We start from the raw sequence: 21,776 nt of genomic DNA on the forward strand, positions 1-21,776 counted from the left end.
GTCTGTGGTATATAGATCTTGGTCATGCTAATTTATATATAACGCATTGGCTCATATAGCACGGATATTCAGCAAGACCAGTCTGAGAATGATGGATTTGATTCCCGGTCGGTCTAGGAACTTTTCGTAAAGGAAATCGCCTTGGCCTCCTTGTGCATAGAGTATTTTCGTCCTTGGCAGAGGAAGCTATCAATAAATAACTGTAGAAGTGCTCATAAGACATTGCTGAGAAGCAGGCTCTGTTCCAGTGAAGACGTTACGCCAGGAATGAACCCTTATTAAATTCTATTCAACCAATAATTTTCCTGACAAACATTCTGGCAGCACTGCCGTAAATTCTCACTCATCTCACTATGTGAGAAAACTCACCGATCCCCACAGTTGAGTGCCCCAACACCATTGCACTTACACAACCAAACGCTTGAAGGCACTTTGCATACAATCACGCCGCATCTGCTGTTTCTTGGAGAAGAACAGACCCAAAAAGGAACAAGAAGAAAAGCACAACCACCAAATTCGCGCAAGCTATTTTTTCTTTGGTAGGTAACACAAAAAACTATCAGAAATCCTCGATGGTTTTAATCAAAAGCACTGCAGTTTCCCGGTCGTCGGGAAATCACTTTTCTTCTCGATAGCAAAACAGTCACAAGACGACGAATCTTCGAATCAAGAAAAGACACTGCACTGACAGCAGCCTTGAACATTGAACTCCTTTTCTGCGCTGGATGTACACCCAAACCTCAGTAGTCCAGTTCCATAGGTTTCTTGTTCTTTCCCCCCTTCGCTCTTACAACCACACCACAAAGATCCATGATTTTTTGCCTTCTTCTGGTGCTTCAGCTGCAGCACATTTTTTTCATCCCGGCCAAGTGTAGCGTAATTTGCACTCCCCGAAGCGGAATTTTCTTCTTTTTCCCGATAAACCAATAGACGACAAACGCGCTCCGCCACCTGCTTTTGCGCTTCCGTCACTAGGAAAACCACATAACCCGAAAATCGAGCCGATTTCGGCACACCTGCAACTCACTTTCAGCACCGAAAACTACACCTCCGATAGCGTTACCACGCAATTGGAACCGAATTTAGCAATTTTTTCTACGCGAAATTTTGAACTGAAGGGAAGAAAATTCACAACGGAGACAACGACGACTGCGACGACGACGGCGATTACCGCAATTTTAGCCTGACGACTGCTAATGCGTGCGTGCTGCTGTCCTCATCTACTGGTACCCGTTCTGCTTCTACTGCTGCTGTTGAATCATGCAAGATGTGTGTGTACACGTGAGCGCCTGCAAAGGTGTTGGTGAGTGCCCCAACCCGAAAACAGCGAAAAACATCAACATCATCATCTGCTATCTTTTTCTCTCCACCGCGATACGTCTGGGTGATGGCGAAAATGGTCCACTGCACGAATTTATGCTGGCCTGCTTACTCTCACGCGAAATTTGACGTTTGAGCGGTGCCGACACCGCTCAAACGTCAAATTTCGCGTGAGAGTAAGCAGGCCAGAATAAATTCGTGCAGTGGACCATGCGCGATGATCGTGCTGCTGATGGATTGCACAACCACTAGCGAAAGTTGCGATGCGACGGCAGCGCTACCACCACGTGATCCGTGGGTGGGTGGTCGAGGAGAGAACTACACTGACGTCGTCGTCGCGCGCGGAGTTTTCGACCAGATTTAAAATTCAGCTGGCGCCGCGGCGATCTGTCGTCTCTTGTGTCGTCTCGATATTTTATACCAGTGCATCAGGTTCAACGACAACCCGAATAAAGAAAATGCAACAATGAGCCATTTTACGAGACGTTTCGGATCAGCTGATCGCTCATTTCACGAATGAAAATTTGACAGGAGGTTGCGCCCAAGCCCGTGTCAACATTGTTGTCGTTTTGTAAAATAGACTTTTCGTGGTGTTGTCCAATAGTCCATTTTACGAGCCGATTTTATGAATGAATTTTGACAGGAGGTAGCGTCCAATAACCCGTGAAAATCAATATTGTAGTAGTTCCGAACAGTGCTGGGAATGGTAACAGTAGTCTGCTTGAATTTGTGATTGGAGCGATGTTTTTTCATATACGGGAGCAATTTGTTTGGATCAATATAGTAGGCGTTCTAATAAATCGCTACAGTAGCAGCTACAGCGCGGGAGCTCGAAATGAGTTTCATTGAATTTCGTTTGTCGTACAAAACAGATTCACTCGTCGTGGGCTCAATACTTAGGGCGTTTTGAAAGTTGGGTTAGGACATGACCCAATAAATAAGCATTCGAATCTCAAAAATCGATGTCAAACTGACTTTTACATCTTAGTATATGTACGTACAGCAGATTTGTGAAATTATGAGTGTGTTTCGTGAGTTATTTGTGGTCATTTGGGTGTGGCTAGACTCTAGAGGGCATTTGAATCAGTTGCGAGTAGTCCCAACAAACGAATATGCCAGCCAACAAGCGAATACGATTCGCTGGTCGTAGCGCAGTCGTGATCTAACCAGCGAATTCCCACAGTACTGGAGTGTTTTATTATGACCATCGTATTCGAAGCACCGTACACCCCGAGGATCCGTTTCCGATAGTTCATCTGATTAGAATAAGACTACGCCATTTCGTTTCTATCGTTCTTTAAGCGATCACGCCCCCGATTTTTCGTCCAATTCTGCAAACGAATACCCTCCCGTCACTCTATCAAGGCATTGCTCCTCCAGTGCTCTCGTTCCCAGTAACTCGACCGCTTCCTTCAGCGAAGACCAACACAACCGTCACAAGAGCACCATTTGTAGCGAAGCTTTGCCCCCAAATACCTCAAACTCCCATTTGAACAGCAGGAGGGACCTACAGGAGCGAACTACAGTAGCAACATACGGTTGCTAATGAATTTAAACAAACTAGGCTACAGTAGCGAATGGTTTTGCAGTTGCAACCATGGGTAGCTGTGATTTGTGTAATTGGGTTCTTTAGGGGTATCCGGATTATTTCATAATCGGATTCTCCGCCCAAAAATTAGTTGAAATCCAAAATTTCATAATTTTTGGAGTCCGGGAACTATTTTTAAAATGCATTTAAAGTTTGTATAGGGAAATTTTTTTGTTCGGGTCGAACTGTCACTTTATCGATTGAACTGTCATTCTATCCACGAAAATTAAAACTGTTTTGTTGATTTAACCATCAAAACAAAGGTGTTGGAATCCAATAAAATCACGTTATACTCAGAAAAATGAGCTCTTTCGATTAGGCTATAGAGAATAGCAATATTTTATTCACTAAACAACCCAATTTGGACTCCGCAGAATGATCTTCGCGAGTTTTCCCAGCACTGGTTCCGAACCCCTTTTATAGATCAAACGAAACACATCAAACCCATTGGGCTAAAAACAGCTGTCAAAAATAAAACGCAGCGACCGTGCGTCAAACCGTTTCCGTTGTAGGTCCGCTGAGGCGGAAGTCAGGAGAAGAAAGCAGTGCCCGCATCATTCTCGATACGTCCGTCGCCGAATAAAGACGTGTGAAAATCCAAAAAATCATTTTAAGCGTGCGCGATCCGAAAACCGACCACAATATCATCATCAACATTGTTGTCACTTCGTAAAATGGCTCATAGAGCTAATAAACCTAGGGGCAAGACACTGTGCAAACGAGAGTAACTCCTAGGGGCAAGACACTGTGCGAACGAGAGTAACTCTGAGAAATTCTGAGTAACTCTTTTCACCAATGATCGACGAAAATTGTCGAAAAACACCCCTAAAACTGCGAGAAAAGCGGGATATCGGGCAATATTGTTTTGATTTTGCGATTAATCAGGCAACACCCAAGCAAAAACGGGAGCAATCCGGAGAAATTCTGAGCAACTCTGTGAATGAAAATGTACTCTCCAGCACAGTGTCTTGCCCCAAGAGTAACTCTGAGAAATTCTGAGTAACTCTTTTCACCAATGATCGACGAAATTTGTTAAAAAACACCCCTAAAACTGCAAGAAAAGCGAGATATCGGGCAATATTGTTATGATTTTGCGATAAATCAGGCAACACCGCTGTAAAAACGGGAGCAATCTGGAGAAATTCTGAGCAATAGGAAGCATAGGCGCCAACTTAGGGGGGGCAAGCATGGTTTTGCCCCCCCGATATTTGATGATTTTTATTGATTTTTCGATTTTCCCATACAAAAAATCCGAAAAACCAGGCTTTGCCCCTCCAATAATTTGACCAAGTTGGCGCGTCTGATAGGAAGCAATCAGTGAAGTACTAGATTGAAAGTAGTGAGCTGGATTTTTGTATGGCGAGATGATTAATTCTCCGTTTCTGCGATGAAATGGTGCAAACAGCTTGGGTTATATGATTTCTTGCCTAATTTGATGCTGTTTGAGCAAAACTTTGGGTAACTGGTGTTGTTGTATTATTTATTTCTTGCAACTTCAACAACACAGTTACCCAAAGTTTTGCTCAAACAGCATCAAATTAGACAAGAAATCATATAACCCACGCTGTTTGCAGCATTTCATTGCAGAAACGGAGAATTAATCATCTCACCATACAAAAATCCAGCTCACTACTTTCAATCTAGTACTTCACTGATTGCTTCCTATTCTGTGAAGTAAAATGTACTCTTCAGCACAGTGTCTTGCCCCAAGTAATAAACTATCCACTTATCCACGAGCGGTAATGGCGGCGGTGGGTACAACTAACCGGTTCAGATTTTGACGTTTCTTGGGGGAAAGTCAAAACAATTTCATTCCTCTTTCCACCCCTTCGCCCACCGTTCGATGGCGCCAACCGATTGCGATCCCCAAGAAACGTCATAATCCGAATCGGTTAGTTGTACCCACCGCCGCCATTACCGCTCGCGGATAAGTGGATAGAGGAAGAATATCGCTGCCGCAACATCTCTTGCTGGTGGAGGTATAGGCAGGGATATAAGTGCCAAAGCGAAAAAGTATGCAGTTTGACAGATACCCCACCGACGAGTTTCCGAGCGACAACAAAGGGAACACCAGCGACATTAAATGTTATCCTCTGTTTATTAACTCTATTTGTTGTCCATATCGAGGTCCTTAGTTATTAAAATATTATAAAGAAAATATTCATAGAATGATGGAACATTTTTCAAATCAAATCATAGTCACGGAAACATGTTCGCCCAATGCTAAAAGGACTGAGTTTGGCCGACCATCAACTAGGTGGCGGTAGTGGGCAAACGTCAAACTCGAGCAAAAACGATGCGAGCGCCACGGGTGGTCAGTTGGCCAACTATCAAATTTTCAAATAGACCGTTAAATCGGTGTACGATGCAAAATATCAGAATGTTACGTCTGTTTGTCTGTGGTACAAACATGTGGTACAAGTTATTAATAATCATACACATTGCATTGTGTAATACAAGAGCAACTCTGAAAAAATCGGAGCAACTCTTTTTCTCGATGATCGACGCTCTTTAGTGCCCCACGTCTTCTTGTGCCAACCGAATCGGTAGCGAACACCAGCTTTGCAGGGTTGTTATTCGACCCTGCACACCATATCTTGAATGCTGGGTTCGCTCGTAGAGCCCATCAGCGAGCTCGTGGCTCATCCTTCGCCGCCACACGCCGTTCTTCTGTACACCGCCGAGGATCGTCCTTATAAGTGCTATAGCACGTGACGCTCGAAAACTCCGAGTGCTTGCAGGTCCTCCTCGAGCATGGGCCATGTCTGTCCGTAGAGGACCACCGTGTCTTAAAAGCGTTTTGTACATGGTGCATTTGGTGCGGGGTGAACCTTTTTAGACCGCAGCTTTTTGTGGAGCCCGTCGTAGTTTTGTTTCTTGGGTTTCCACCAGCTCCGGCAGCTGTTCGTTTTCCCAGATCCTGACTACTAACGCAAACGAGAGCAACTCTGAAAAATTCTGAGTTAACAGAGTTGATGATCGACGAAATTTGTTGAAAAACATCCCCAAAACTGCAATTTTCATTCAGCACACGCATTTCAGCATTGATGCCAGCTCACCCTTTGGTATAAATGCTAGGGGTAAGACACTGTGCAAACGAGAGTAACTCTGAGAAATTCTGAGTAACTCTTTTCACCAATTATCGACAAAATATGTAGAAAAAAAAACCCTAAAACTGCAAGAAAAACGAGATATCGGGTAATATTGTTTTGACTTTGCGATAAATCAGGCAACACCCACGGAAGAACGGGAGCAATCCGGAGAAATTCTGTGCAACTCTGTGAAGGAAATAATGTACTCTCCAACACAGTATAAATGGGAGAAAATCTGAGTAACTGTGAGGAATTCTGAACAACACTTCGAACGCAGATTTTCTCTCTTTAGATCTGTCGTGACCCTAGGATTATACCACAAACCTTCCACCTAGCTTCCACATACAAAACAGAAGCGGTATCTGTTGGATCAAGCCCGTCTTGAACCTGATTTGATAGCCTATTATTATTTGAATCAAGAAGAAAAGATAAAATGTATACAGAAATTCATTTTTTGGTACTCACCGCTGCCACCGCCGGAACTGCCGATAAACTGCTTCTTGGTTCCGTTGACGGCCGTGTTGATCATGTAGCCGATCTTGGTAAAGCTGGACTGCCGTATCACAGGTCGTGGCGGTATCGGAGGGGGCGAGTTCGGGCTGTGCGGTGGACTCATTCCACCGAGGTACTCGGGGCTCGTTCCTGCATTCCCGCTCCCAGTTGCTCCTCCTCCTCCACCGCCTGGTATAGCTATTGGACTGGAGCTCACCGTTGAGCGGCCCCAGCGACCCAACGATGGTGTGCTCTGTCTTACGCTAGTTTGCACTTTGGCTGCAATGGGAGAAAAGGGAAGAATTGTAACAAAAGATTAGAAAAAAAAAAATTGGATCACAGTGTACAACCCTAGGGGCAAGACACTATGCAAACGAGAGTAACTCTGAGAAATTCTGAGTAATTCTTTTCACCAATGATCGACGAAATTTGTTGAAAAACACCCCTAAAACTGCAAGAAAAGCGACATATCGGGCAATATTGTTTTGATTTTGCGATAAATCAGGCAACACCCAAGTAAAAATGGGAACAGAAACGGGAAGGAAAGTGATGCGTGTTGCATGGTTACAATGCACAGTGGGTAAAAGCTTGAACAAGAATTGTAAAATCTGTGCATTTTGTAGTTCAAATATTGCTTCATACATTTGAAATAGTATTTTGTTGATTTTGTGTGGTTCGCTTGATTGATGGACATGGTGTTAAATAAAAATATGTATGCGTCGCAGATGTGGCAACTAGACCGGAGAGGTGGCATGGAGTGAATCTGAGGCAATTGTAATAGAAGCTACCGCAACGACGGCATCACTAACTATGGTGAAATTGTTCTGATTATTACTGTTGTTTATTATATCTATTACTGCTACTGACTAAATACGTGCCAGTTTTGAAGAAATCTTTAAAACAGGAAGTGTGTTTGTATTATCATTATCCATTTGATAACGGTAATGCACACATGCGGGGCTTATTGTAAGTGAAAGTGACTTCTGAATGGACGTGTCTCTCCAGCCATTCTGAAATGGGTCTCTGGATCTGCAATAGAGCTATCACCTTCTAACTCCCGGACTAAAGCAGTTTGCAACGACATTATATGGTTTTGCAGAATGTTTTCTTCCATAATATCACTGCCGGACAGTGGGTGTTAGATGGATCACACACACACACACACACACCCAAGTAAAAATGGGAACAATCCGGAAAAATGCTGAGCAACTCTGTAAAGGAAAGTTTACTCTCCAACATGGTGCCTTGCCTTGCCCCAAGGTAAATACAACCCTAAGAGCACCTTTAACGGCGGCTACTGTTTTCAAAGCCCACAAACTATCAAATTAGTGGCTCTGATTCGTATCGGCGCCGTAACACGTGAATATCAATATCATCATCAACATTGTTGTAGTTTCGTAAAATGGCTCATACTGCCGTTTTCGAAACTCATGTGTACAATGTATTTTGCACGTAATTTGGGGCAATTTATCGTGCCAAGAAGACGGCCTAGCCCCAACTGCAATTTTCATTCCACTAAATAAGTCGTTGCCACACGCGCCAATCTTGTGCAACGCGGCCTTGCTAGCAACGGTTCCTGTTTATCGAACTTTCGTCACGTTCGTAATCCCACGGAATGATAAACAAACGCTGAAGCAGATGGTTGACTGACTGTGGTAAAGTCAATCGGGATTGGCATAGAAATAATATCCTCTGAGTATTTTAACTCATGTCAAGGTAGTCCTCTAGGGGCACGAAATGCAATGACTATGCGTGCAGAGAATTACCGCGCCCTTGAGAGTTCCTTGCATGTCTCGCTCTTCTTGCAGTTTTAGGGGGGTTTTTCAACAAATTTCGTCGATCATTGGTGAAAAGAGTTGCTCAGAATTTCTCAGAGTTACTCTTGTTTACGCAGTGTCTTTTCCCTAGACGAGAGCAGCTCTGAGAAATTTGGAGTTACTCTTTTTATCAATGATCGACGAAATTTGTTGAAAGACATCCTCAAAACCAATTTTCATTCAGCACACGCAACACTTTGCAATTTGAGCACGGTGTGTTTATAGAGCAACTTTAAAACAAAAAAATAAGTAAGTCTGAAATTTTGCCCAGTGATACTTTGGGCCATTCCCTTCAATTTGCTGGGTCGGTTGAAAACATCCATCGGGGGGCCTAGAACAAAAAAAAATTTTTGAAGGTTTTTCATGCAAAAACTGTTAAAAGCGCATATTGTAAATTATTGCATCTCCTACAAATAGTCACAACTTTTTTGTCTTTGAAGATAGAACCATACAATTTTTAGGTGTTTCGAAGTAGTATGCGTAGATGACTGTGTGAAAATTTCATTAAAATATGTTGAATGGTTTTCAAGTAATAGCAAAACTATCAAACGCATTCTAAAACACTAAGATTAGTAGCTCGATTAGTAGCAAACGAACAACAAAATATCTATATTTTTTTATACAATAATACATGAAACATATTTTATTCTAAACAACTTGAGTCATTATGATGGCGATACTGTGAAAACTTGTTTTTCAAATGATGAACAGATACATAGTCAAATACATAAAAGGAAGACACACACTGTCATTATGTAGCTTTTCACTAAAGTATTAATTATTTATTTCAAGAACGTAGTTTTGCGTATACATGTTCACAAGTACAAGTATGCCTCTATTACGAATCCTATAATAAACACAATTATCATGATTGCTGAGCATGTCGGCCTTCCCTAAAGAAAATATTTGAATGTTATTTGGTAAGTCAAGAAAAGCACTCGAGGTTTGGGAAACATCTCTGTTTCGAAGAAAAAGTATAGAAGCTAAATTATTTTGGAATTAATGCTTGCAAGTTCAAAATTAAATAGTATTTTACCTTAGTCAATGAATAAAAACAAGTTAACTTTGTTAAATACCTCATAATAACATTGAAGTTGTGGGTATGAGTCCACATTAAACCAAGACAGGACACAATAACGAGAACTGAAATCAAAACAGAATTCAGTTGGGCAATATTCGATCAAGGGCAACTTTACGGTACTAAACATAGTTTCCGGATTATTCCACGATATTCGACATAGCTGTTGGACCTAAACTTAGTTTTGTCTTTAAATTTAATAGCAATATGATGCTTATTACTTATGCCACCATTTATTAACAAATAACTGATAATAAGTTCTGAAAGAAGAGTTAAAAGAACGGAGTACTTATTGAAAATGTTTCTACATTAGGCATGAAAATTAGGCTGTTCAGCATAAAGCCAAGGAAAAACAATTTGATAACAATGGTTTAAATAGTCTTATCGATTTGCATATGATGTCTCAAAAATATTTTCTGTGGTTTCCTCCAAGCATGAGGAAGAGTGATTGATCGTTGTTAGGGCGTCGTTGACTAGTAGAATATTTTCAACATAAATCTATATCTTTCGAAAAAATAACAAATAGTTTTTTTTGTAATCCAAATTATTGCGCCACGCTCTCCTAAAGCCTTTCGCTTGCAATCTGATACTTAGATAAGACCTTAATCATTTAAAAAATGGAAAAAATGAACATGTATACGCAAAACCGCGTTCTTGACATAAATAATTAATACTTTAGTCAAAAGCTACATAATGGCAATGTATGTGTTTTCCTTTCATGTATTTGACTATGTAATTGTTCATTATTTGAAAAACAAGTTTTCACAGTACATACCGCCATCATAATGACTCAAGGTCCTTAGAATTGCAATTTTTTCATGTATTATTATATAGAAATATAGATATTTTGTTGGACTTTTGCTACTAAGCTTAGTATTTTAGAATGCGTTTGATAGTTTTGCTATTATTTGGAAACCATTCAACATATTTTAATGAAATTTTCACACAGTCATCTACGCATACTACTTCGAAACGCCTGAAAATTTTATGGTTCTATCCTCAAAGACAAAAAAGTTGTAAATATTTGTAGAAGATGCAATAATTTACAATATGCGCTTTTAACTGTTTTTGCATGAAAAACCTTCAAATTTTTTTTTGTTCTAGACCCCCCGATGGATGTTTTCAACCGACCCAGCAAATTGAAGGGAATGGCCCAAAGTATCACTGGGCAAAATTTCAGACTTACTTTTTTTTTTATTATAAAGTTGTTCTACACAACACACCGTGTGAGATTGCTGCCAGATCACAATTTTATCGAAATGGGAGAAAATCTGAGGAACTGTGAGGAATTTTGAACAACACTTCGAACACGAATTTTCTCACGTTAGATCGGTCTCGCCCCTAGGTCGAGGACGATCTGCAGACCCTTCACGCTTACTACACATTTGTAGTGTTCCATTCTTGTGGCATGGCACTGTGCTGGAGAGTACATTTTCCTTCACAGAGTTGCTCAGAATTTCTCCGGACTGCTCCCATTTTTACTTGGGTGTTACCTGATTTATCGCAAAATCAAAATTGCCCGATATCTCGCTTTTCTTGCAGTTTTAGGAGTGCTTTTCAACAAATTTCGTCGATCATTGGTGAAAAGAGTTACTAAGAATTTCTCTGAATTACTCTCGTTTGCACAGTGTCTTGCCCCTAGAAAAGTTACGGAATTACTCTGAATTGCTCAGAGTTGCTCTCGTTTGCGCAGTTTCTTGTTCCTAGTTATAAATAAACGCTTAAACTACCATTTGATAAATAATTTCAAAAGCTACTTACATTTCATCGTAAGCTCCTCCCGCAATAACGATATTCACAACAATAACAACAACTGTAACGATTCCGTTGGCGATTTTTTGTACCATAAATCACTTCCAACTGTATTTACACATCGATTTCCGACTATACTTTGATTTGCTTACATTGAGCGCACTGTCAAATGGCACATAAATCTTCGCGCGCAGCGCATCAACATTCATCGCGTGACAGCGCGTGCGGGTGCAATACGCTGAAGCATCAACGGCCACCACCCGTGAGACGCTCGCATTCGCCGATCGAAACGATACAGCCTCAGCGATCACCCAAGTAGGCGGCGGCAAACGTGCTAAAATGGGTAATTTCGCCGTATGCGATTTCTAGGCTACACGTTCAAAACGTGAACGACCGCCGTCGTCTCCGGCGACGCCGCCGCCGTCTGTGATCGACGCTGGTGTTGTCGCTGCTACCACGGTTGACCACTACCGTAGTAGCCGCTACGGCTAGCAGCAGCTGCTCCAAGAGACCGGGATTGGCAGCCGGCGATGGCCTTATTTTAGTAGCAATTTCTCCTCGACGACAACAACGACGACGTTGATGGGGATCGGTGCAACGCCGTCGCCGGTGGTAAACGCGATTGCGGTCGTGGTCGTTGCTGATGTTGCTGTTGTTTTCTTGTTGGGTGCTGCTAATTTCGTGCAGTGAATGCATACGTTGTGCTAGGTCTGGAAGCTGGTTTGCGGACTGGCTGTGTGCTCGGACTGGCTAATGGACTAGGAAGGTTAACAACAGCGACGGTTAAAGAGCGTGACACTGATCCGGATATTGTTGAAGAACGCCTGGGGCTAGGGCTGGTTGATCCTGAAAAGAGAGATAGAGAAACATACGATCTTAGATTTGATTGGTATTAATATAAAAATGTAAGATATTATCATGATTTTTATGATTGAAAGAATAAATTTAAAAATCATTTCATACAATAATTGAAATCATAATTAGTTTTATCGGTTAAGGTATCTAACAAATTTGTCGGTTCAGCAACTTTCACGGTACGTTAACGGCTCAGAAGTCTAAACCACATGGAGGGGTCTGGAAACTTAAGCTGTTATTACACAGGGTCAAATATTTGTCCAAAAAGAAACCAATGCAGGGTGGCCACACAAAATGGAAATTGAAATTCCCGCATTTTTCCCGACTTTTTCCCGCATTAATTTTGAATTTTCCCGAATTTTCTTTATATACCTATGAAGCATGTAAAACATCCAAGAATCCAAACTTTTAAGTGGATCTGTAAAACTGAAATATTTACAATGTCATTGTGATGCATACTGTGACAGTTTTACAATATTTTAGAGACGTTAACTTCGAAATAAATTTACATGTAACATATGCTTGAAATTTGCTTCTTATTCCGGATGCCTTGTAAAGTAAACCTATGCTTGAAAATATGTGTTTCGGAATTCCCAAAAGTTTTTTTGTGAACTTCTTAAGAAATGCTTGATGAAGTTCCAATAAAAAATCTAGTCGGCTAACTCAATTACTCATTGGTGAATTCTTTATAAGAGTTTTTTTACGCTATCCCAGGAATACTAAAGGTAAGGAGGACGGCATTCTTGAAATAATTCTGTTATAATTCCTATGAGCCGAACTATAGGAGTGTTTTCTGGTGAAATTTTTCGAGGAATTTCCTAACAAAATTTTTTGGAAGGAGTTTATTGCACAAATACTGAATAAATGTATTTTTTTAAAACTCTTGGAAATTTTCTATAGAAACTGGCTTCTGAAGATACATTTAGATAAAAAGAAAATAGAGAACTAAGATAAATCTCTGTTGGAGCTTCTCGAAATACCTATGAAAAATTCCTGTTTAGTGGGAATTGGTAATTCATAATTTTTTTTTGTCTGTATTAACGAGATTTTTAACCCTAGGCTAGTTCATCTCGGGACCCACGTTTTACTTCCCTTCCGAAGGAAGAACCCACATTTTTGTGAGTATGTCGGGAGTGGGATTCGATCCCAGGTCCTCGGCGTGATAGTCAAGTGTTCTAACCACCACACCAGGTCCGCTCCTACTAATTCATAAATCATAAAGTGTGATATGTCACAAGCTAGGTTCCAAAAATGATCAAAATCAAACGTAGTCACTTTCTTGTGGGCACCAAGTTTCCGGAACATCCGGAGACGTGACCAGTTTACTCGAAATCCCTAGAAACAATTTCCAATACCTACTTCTGTTTTGCAAAATCATGAAGTTTGATGTGTCGCAAGCTAGTTTTCGAAGGCGAATTAAAGGTTGCGCCACTACCTATTAAAAAGGTTACTCCAGTGCACCCGGGCATAAATCCGGAACAACGGTAAAATCTATCCAATTTCATAAACTAGAAGGACTTTGTGATCAACGGTCAAAATTTCACGAATTTTCGTTGACACACTGAGATGAGAACCACAATGTTAGAGTTTGGAAATTGGGTGCAAAATGAGGCTCAGGCACATAGGTAACACAAAAACCATCAGATATACCTACAAGAAGGGCGTAACATTATTTCAGTATAAGACATATTTGACATTCAAGATTTCAGGACAATGTTTCGTCAGCAAACCCTGCAGAACCCCAAGAAGGACATAAAGCAATTTTTCAGATTTGCATTAAGAATTAAAGTTGAAAACTCTTCTACAATGTTCACATGTCTGTCTTAAGGAAATAATGCAAGAAGCTTTTCATGTTTTACATTGGTAACACCAGGAATTCCTTCAGTAGACATTGAAAGATTTCATTAAAAAATCTAGAGAATCCTGTGTTCTGGTTTTCAACTTGCAATTTTGCTTCCGTTGTAATATCAATGATTGCACGGATTCTAGGTATTCATTTATAAATTAATCCAGTAGTTCTTCAAATCGTTACACAGAACACACTTCGAAAGTATCTTCCAGTATTTTGTCATCAATTCATAATTCCATAAAAAAAAAACACCAGAGACGACTCTTCAGAGACGACTGAATTATTAGTGCTTTTAGTAATTATTCCAAATTTGTTTAAAATGCCAAATTGTTAGTGTGACGGATTTTGTGATTGCAGGGAGCTTTTGAATGAACTAAAATTACTAGAAATACAGTAAAAAACTCCAACAAAGCAATAATTTCAGGAAGTCCTCCACTAGCGAATTAAGGAATTATCATAAAAAGTTCCAATGAAAACATTAAATAAAACTTGTCCTAAACTGCCGTGAATCGCATATCAGTCCCATCTTTGCTGGATTTCCTATGCAAATGGGACAAGTATGCGATTCACGGCAGTAAAGCTCAGCCAAATATTTCGGCAAAAAATCCTAACTACTACAAGGAACTACTACAAAAAAAATCTGGATAGAATCTCTTAAACTATGTCACTAATTTCTCGATTTTGATAAAAATGTAACAATCTAAGAAATTTCAAAGAAAATGTTGGAGAAGTATTTCATGGCATTTCTGATAAAATCATTCAAAATTTGGCTACCAAAATATTTTTTGCGATACTTTTTTCACGTTTATTTAGATTTCAAAACTTCATTTTTAAAAATTGTTATTTAGTTTTGGGGATGTCTTTCAGCAAATTTCGTCGATCATCGTAAAAAGAGTAATTGCGAATTCTTGAGAGTTCCTCTCGTTTGCACAGTGTCTTGCCCCTAGTTTTCTCATAACTATACCAAAGTGTGATCTGGCACCAAATTCAAACTGCAAAGTGTAGCATGTGCTGAATGAGAATTGCAGTTTTGGGGATGTCTTTCAATAAATGTCGTCGATCATTGATAAAAAGAGTAACTCAAATTTTCTCAGAGTTGCTCTCGTTAACACCAGTGTCTTGCCACACCAAACCCCTCCCCCCTCCCCAGGCTTTGATAAGGTCAAGGTCCCACGACGCCAACAAGTAGTTTGTTTTCAAACAAATCATTCAATCTACACTGGATCCGGGCGGTTTGTTTACATTCCTAACGCAACGCAAATTGCACGGTTTAGATCGGTGTTGCGGCGGTACAAAAAAGAGCCCCGCACCATTCTCGAATCTAATCGACACGATCAATCAAAACAATCTTAACACTCTACGTAGAGAGCACAGACAAACAGACGTAACACTTCGAACATTTTTCGATTCAAATCATAGTCACGGAAACATATTCGCCCAATGCTAAAAGGACTAAGTTTGGCCGACCACCAACTAGGTGGCGGTAGTGAGCAAACGTCAAACTCGAACAAAAGCTATGCGAGCGCCACGGGAATTATCAGAGTGTTACGTCTGTTTGTCTGTGTAGAGAGGTTCGTAGTTTCAAGTGCGTCATCCTCGCACGTTTATCATATCGTTCTGCTCGAGTTGAGTGAAGCGTTTGTTGACACTTGTCTAGTCAATGTTACTGCCGAATCGGAATCACCTCTCTGCGGCTGATGGAGGCTATCTGGATAATTAATCTTACTTATTGCGTGCCGTTTTACCCCCTGAGCCAAGCTGAGCGGCACTTCGTCTATAATAATGCCGCAAACTCTCGAAGGTGCGAAAGCGAATAAACATCAAGCGCTGGGTGCGTTGCAATGGAATTGTAGAATTATTATCTGTTTTCAATAGGCTGGCGAAGTCATTCATTATAGAGCACTTAGCACCCTGAGAACAACTCGAGGGACGGTGAGAAAGCATATACAAGCAGACGTAAAGTTCTAGAATTGCTCGTGAAGCTTTTGTGTACCATTGCCTGGGGCATGACACTGTGAAAACGAAATTCGGAGTTACTCTTTTTATCAATGATCGACGAAATTTGTTGCAAGACATCCCCAAAGCTGCAATTTTCATTCAGCACACGCAACACTTTGCAGTTTGACATTGATGCCAGATCACACTTTGGTATAAATGAGAGAAAATCTGAGGAACTGTGACGAATTCTGAACAGCACTTCGAAGACAGATTTTCTCTCGTTAGATCTGTCTTGCCCCTAGACCCCTACAACCCCATTTTTTGTGGACGTGAAGCATAAAATACAACCTGGGGGCAATAAATGTGAAGAAATCTGAGGAACTGCGTTAACTTGGCAGTTTTTTACCACAGTTACGTAATTCAAATGTATGGATTCTGTAACGACTATAAATGACACTCGAGTAACACTTGGTCATCTAACACCGATCATGCTGGTCAGATCTAACCTTATATACGAAACGTTCAACTCACATGTTTCTTCGGAAATCTTTTGTTTTTATGGAACAATATGGAATTTGAATAATAATCCTTTCTCTCCAAACTTCTGAGTTTCTCGGACCCTGTCCTTGAACTTTTTCTTCTACATTTTGATTTTCAATGGATCACTAAAATAACTGAAATGAACAGATAGCGCCACCGAAGTCTTGTGTGTTTCACGTAACTCGACTGATGTCACTGTGTTACAGTCCATATACGATGGCTCTTTTGTAAAAGTTGGCTTCAATGATCCATTACAGTTACAGATTTCATAGACCCATAACACATAAAAATTAGGAAATTCACAAAATTCAAAACGTGTAACATAAGTAACAAAAACATCTGCTTTTCGGTGAAGGGAACGTGTAGGCCAACGCGCATCACTGCTACAGTAAGCTGGAATATCTGCGACCCGACGCGACGTGACAACGAGGATTTCGTTTATGGAGAGGAGCAGTTTACTCCGGTGCCGACTGCCGTGAGCCCATTTGATGCGAATCGCACCTAGGATTACGACCATCGCATCGCATCGTCGTAGACATGCGAGAAGTTCGCGATCATGGACACGTTGACTGCATGACTGACTGGCTGATGGAAGTGCGGTTTGATCCGGTCGTAGCGGAGTGTTTTATTGCGCACTGATTCTGTGTTTAAGCTGTGCAATTAGTGTGAGAGAGGAGCGTTTGAATTAGGCAGTGGATAATTGCTTCTAGTTAGTTCGTACGTGGGTGATTGACAGCAGTTTATTAGATTAGAGTTTTATGATTATGTTAAGCGCTCTATATAGAAGATTTTGACTGGTTTTCGCAATCGATAAATAGGGGTACGACAATGCAAATCTGATAAATTTGGAGTTACTCTTGGGGCAAGACACTGTGCAAACGAGAGTAACTCTGAGAAATTCTGAGTAACTATTTTCAACAATGATCGACAAAATTTGTCGAAAAACACCCCTAAGACTGCAAGAAAAGTGAGATATCGGGCAAAATTGTTTTGATTTTGCCAGGGGGAGCGACCTAGGGGCAAGACACTGTGCAAACGAGAGTAACTCTGAGAAATTGTGAGTAACTCTTTTCACCCATTTTCACCAATGATCGACGAAATTTGTTGAAAAACACCCCTAGAACTGCAAGAAAAGAGAGATATCGGGCAATATTGTTTTGATTTTGCGATAAATCAGGCAACACTCAAGTATAAACGGGAGCAATCCGGAGAAATTCTGAGCAACTCTGTGATGAAAAATGTACTCTCCAGCACAGTGTCTTGCCTCAAGGGAGCGACACTAGTTTTGCCAAGCCAAAATACCTTTAAAAAGCTGAAAAAAGCCCAAAGAAGTCGCTAAAGCCCGCAAAAGTTGTGCGAGTTTTACCGGGTTTTTTCGGCTTATTTGGGGTTTTTTGGGTTGGCAAAACTAGTGTCGCTCTCCTAGGATTTTGCGATAAACAGGCAACACCCAAGTAAAAACGGGAGAAATCCGGGGAAATTCTGAGCAACTCTGTGAAGGAAAATGTACTCTCTAGCACAGTGTCTTGCCCTAGGGGCAAGACGCTGTGCAAACGAGAGCAAATCTGAGAGATTCTGAGTAAAACTTTTTGATCCCTAAAACTGCAATTTTCATTCAGCACTCGCAACACTTTGCAGTTTGACATTGGTGCCAGATCACACTTTGGCATGAACGGGAGAAATTCTGCGGAACTGTGAGAAATTCTGAACAACACCTCGAACACAGATTTGCTCTCGTTAGATCTGTCCCCTAGGTGTTGCCTCAAGGAGTTACTCTTTTTTTAACGATGATCGACGACATTTGTTTAAATACATCCCCATAACTGCAATTTTCATTCAGTACACGCAACACTTTGCAGTTTGACATTGATGCCAGATCCTTGGGGCAAGACACTGTGCTGGAGAGTACATTTTTCTTCACAGAGTTGCTCAGAATTTCTCCGGATTGCTCCCGTTTATACTTAAGTGTTGCCTGATTTACCGCAGAATCAAAACTATATTGCCCGATATCTCGCTTTTCTTGCAGTTTTAGGGGTGTTTTTCAACAAATTTCGTCGATCATTGGTGAAAATGGGTGAAAAGAGTTACTCCGAATTTCTCAGAGTTACTCTCGTTTGCACAGTGTCTTGCCCCTAGGCCAGATCACACTTGGGTATAAATGGGAGAAAATCTGAGAAACTATGAGAAATGCTGAACAACACTTCGAACGCAGATTTTCTCTTGAAGAAGAAGGCCTTGCCAAATAGGCCTTGAAAAGCTGACAGGGGCCCGTGAAGAAAAGTTTTCACCTCATTCTACACCAAGCTCTCCTACTGTTCACGCCTTACTAATAATAAATCGTTACTTGTTACTGCTCAAATCGGTGTTATAGGGCACTGCATTGTTTTGTATGGGATTTTGACGTTTCTTGGCCTTGTTGTTTACAAAATTTCTGTAAGAGTGAAAGAGAAGGAAAGAACTTCTTGCAGTGCCCTATTTGTTCAGCCCATTCGCCTCAGTCCTTCCTATTACAATAGTTTATGGGCTCGTCAAAGGGAGGAATCCCGCAGCTGACCGGGCCGAATTACGAAAACTGGCGTTTCCGGGTCAAGCTACATTTGGATGCAGTGGAAGTTTCCTCGGTGCTAACGGGTGAAGCCCCAGCTATAAGCGATGCGGCAAGAGCGAAATGGGAGCAGACGGACAGGAAGGCCAAATCGGTGCCTGTAGGATTCGTTGCGGATGAAATTATCGAAGTTGTCCGGGAGAAGGAAACAGCGTCTGAAATGTAGAAGGCTCTGGAAGAAACCTTTGCGAAGCGGTCTGTTTCTAGCCAAACGTTGCTGAGGAAGCTGTTGGCCCGGCTGCGCAAGAAGGAGGGAACGTTCATGCGAGTCCATTTCAACATGTTCGATGACCTAGTCCGGCAACTCAACTCTGCTAGAGCCAAGATGGAAGAAGGAGATTTGGTAGCCCAATTATTCCACACTCTGCCCGATAGCTACGATCCCCTGGTGACGGCACTCGAGAATCTGGCGGAGAAGGACCTGAAGCTGGAGACAGTCAAGCAGCGGCTGCTGGCTGAAGAAAGCAAGCGGGCAGACCGCTTGGATGACTCGGGTGAAGATATCGGAGCAGCGTTTGTAGGAGGTACTAAGAAGAACCCCTGGAAGAACCCAAAGAAGTTTGCTGGCAAGTGCCACCGGTGCGGAAAAACCGGGCATATGAAGAAAAGAAAGACTGCCGTGTGAAGAAACCGGAAGGTAATGCAAACGCTGCTGTTGGCAGTAAGGCGATCGCGTTCATGGCAAACGGCGATGAGAAGAAGACCGAAGCTGGGAAGATCCGATTTTGCGTTGACTCAGGGTGCAGCGATCACCTCGTGAACGATGGGAGTCATCTAAAGTCTATGCGAAAGTTGAAGGATCCATTCGTTATCGATGTGGCCAAGAACGATGTGAAAGTATGCCGGAGAAATAAAAGGTATGTCGAACAAAGGAATTGAATTCCATTATTCAGAACGTTGCGCTCCAACCGGATTTGCGAGAAAACCTACTCTCGGTCAAGAAGCTCTCGCAGGCCGGAGTTGAAGTTTTATTCACTGGTTGTGGAGGTCCTGATCGTGCGGAGTTCAGGAAGGACGGAAATCTTATTGGAGTGGCGTATCTTCGTGGCAACCTGTACCAGCTAGAATTGGACGTTGGATCGAAGGGTTAAGCCAATATCAGCGTGGCCGAAACGAGAAAGTTGTGGCATCGTCGCTTGGGACATGCAAGCCAACAAGCCATGAACACTCTCATGAAGCACGGAATGACCACCGGATTTGTTGAGAAGCTTGAAGGAATCGGATTCTGCGATACGTGTGTGATGGCAAAGCAATGTCGGGAACCGTTCGACGGCGTAAGGGAGCGTGGCACTCGTCCCCTGGAGCGAATTCATTCCGATGTGTGTGGCCTCATAGATCCGCCAGCCTGGGACGCATCGCGATATTTCGTATTGTTTATAGATGACTGGACACACTTTGCCGTAATTAACATGATCAAGCGCAAGTCAGTGGTATTTCGTTGTTTCAAGGAGTATGAAGCTATGGCCACCACCCAGTGGCAGTCACGAATCAGCAAGCTCACAGTGGATCAAGGCCGTGAATATTTTTCGACTGAACAATGGGACTACTACAAGAAGCGAGGCATTCAAGTTCAACCTACGGTGGCGTACTTCCTACAGCAAAACGGGGTTGCTGAACGATTCAATCGGACTTTGGTTAAGAAGGTAAGATCCATGCTAATACCCAAGTAACCACAGTACTGAAGCCTTATTGCATGCAGATATACGGTGTATTTAGTGCAATCATTACTTTACATGCAAACTTAAGGTTGATTTAAAGTGGAAGTGGGCAAATATAGAATCAACTTAAGATTATACTGGTACAATCTTGAAGCAGTCGCAGAATTGCCCATTTCCACTTTAAATAAACTTTAAGTTTGCATGTACATAATTCGAATCTATAGATTCGAAGGTTTCGAAGAATATGTGGTCAGAAGTATCTGCTGAATCGATGTCCTGCGATGGGATTGGCCGGAAACGTAACTCAAGCCGAAAGATGGACGAGTGTGGAACCGGACATCAGGAAGGTAAAGGTTTTTGGATGTAAAGCAATGACGTGGATCCCGGCTCTGCAGCGGAAGAAGTTGGACCTCAAGAGTCGCCAGACGATAATGATTGGTTATTCCCCGAATGGATACAGGCTTTGGGACAGAGCTGCAAGAAAACTTGTGATTGCAAGAGACGTAAAATTCAATGAAGAATGTTTTCCGTATGATGAGCAACCTGATGAAGCTATCCAAGTTCCCTTGGTTATCCCTACCCTGTGTGAGCCAGAGGGGGAAGCGTGCGATCCAATTGAAGAAGTTGCTCGTGAAGTAGCTGGTGACAACCCTGGTAACGAATCCGATGATGGAGCTATTTTCGAAGAGTTCGTAGAGGAAGAAAACCCTGGGGCGCTCCCTTCGCAACATAGAAGTGACGACTGTCCAGAGTCAACCACTAGGCGCAGCGAACGGGAGCGCAGGCTCCCCAGGTAAGTTATTAGATTTTTTAACGGGATTCAGAGCAACCTCTGCTGTAGAACTTCAAGATACTTCAGATCCACCTCAATGCTACAATGAGATCGAGAACCGTGACGACCGGGACCACTGGCTGGCGGCGGTACGTGATGAGCTGCAATCAATGGACAGCAACCAGGTATGGCGGCTAGTGAGACGTCCTGCTGGAGTGAAACCGTTACAACCAAAGTGGGTATTCTGCCGTAAAGAAGATGCTGATGGAAACCATGTGAGGCACAAGGCTAGACTAGTCGTAAAAGGATTCCTTTAGAAGCCCGGGCTCGATTACCATGAAACCTTTGCCCCGGTAGCCAAGCTGACGACGATTCGAATGGCTTTAGCTGTTGCGTTGCGGAGAGGACTAATCGTACACC

At 42.0% G+C, this 21,776-nt stretch overlaps 1 protein-coding gene across 5 annotated transcripts in view; it reads right to left on the reverse strand.

Moving 5' to 3' along the window:
• LOC109400400 (protein phosphatase PP2A 55 kDa regulatory subunit) overlaps positions 1 to 21,776 on the reverse strand; it is a 153,365-nt gene that overhangs the window by 76,371 nt on the left and 55,218 nt on the right. Inside the window, exons 2-3 of one of the 5 annotated variants that reach the window (XM_029859957.2) lie at positions 11,149 to 11,985; positions 6,466 to 6,771 (exon numbers count right to left, since the gene is read on the reverse strand). In XM_029859957.2, coding sequence (XP_029715817.2) covers positions 6,466 to 6,771; positions 11,149 to 11,155 — 313 coding nt within the window. In that variant the 5' untranslated portion in view covers positions 11,156 to 11,985. Of the gene's footprint in view, positions 1 to 1,016; positions 1,235 to 6,465; positions 6,772 to 11,148; positions 11,986 to 21,776 lie in introns of those variants that run through there. The other 4 variants (XM_062846585.1, XM_019672911.3, XM_019672913.3 and 1 more) reach the window with 4 other exon arrangements.

Source organism: Aedes albopictus, chromosome 1, assembly GCF_035046485.1.
Source record: "Aedes albopictus strain Foshan chromosome 1, AalbF5, whole genome shotgun sequence".
NCBI classification, from domain to species: domain Eukaryota; kingdom Metazoa; phylum Arthropoda; class Insecta; order Diptera; family Culicidae; genus Aedes; species Aedes albopictus.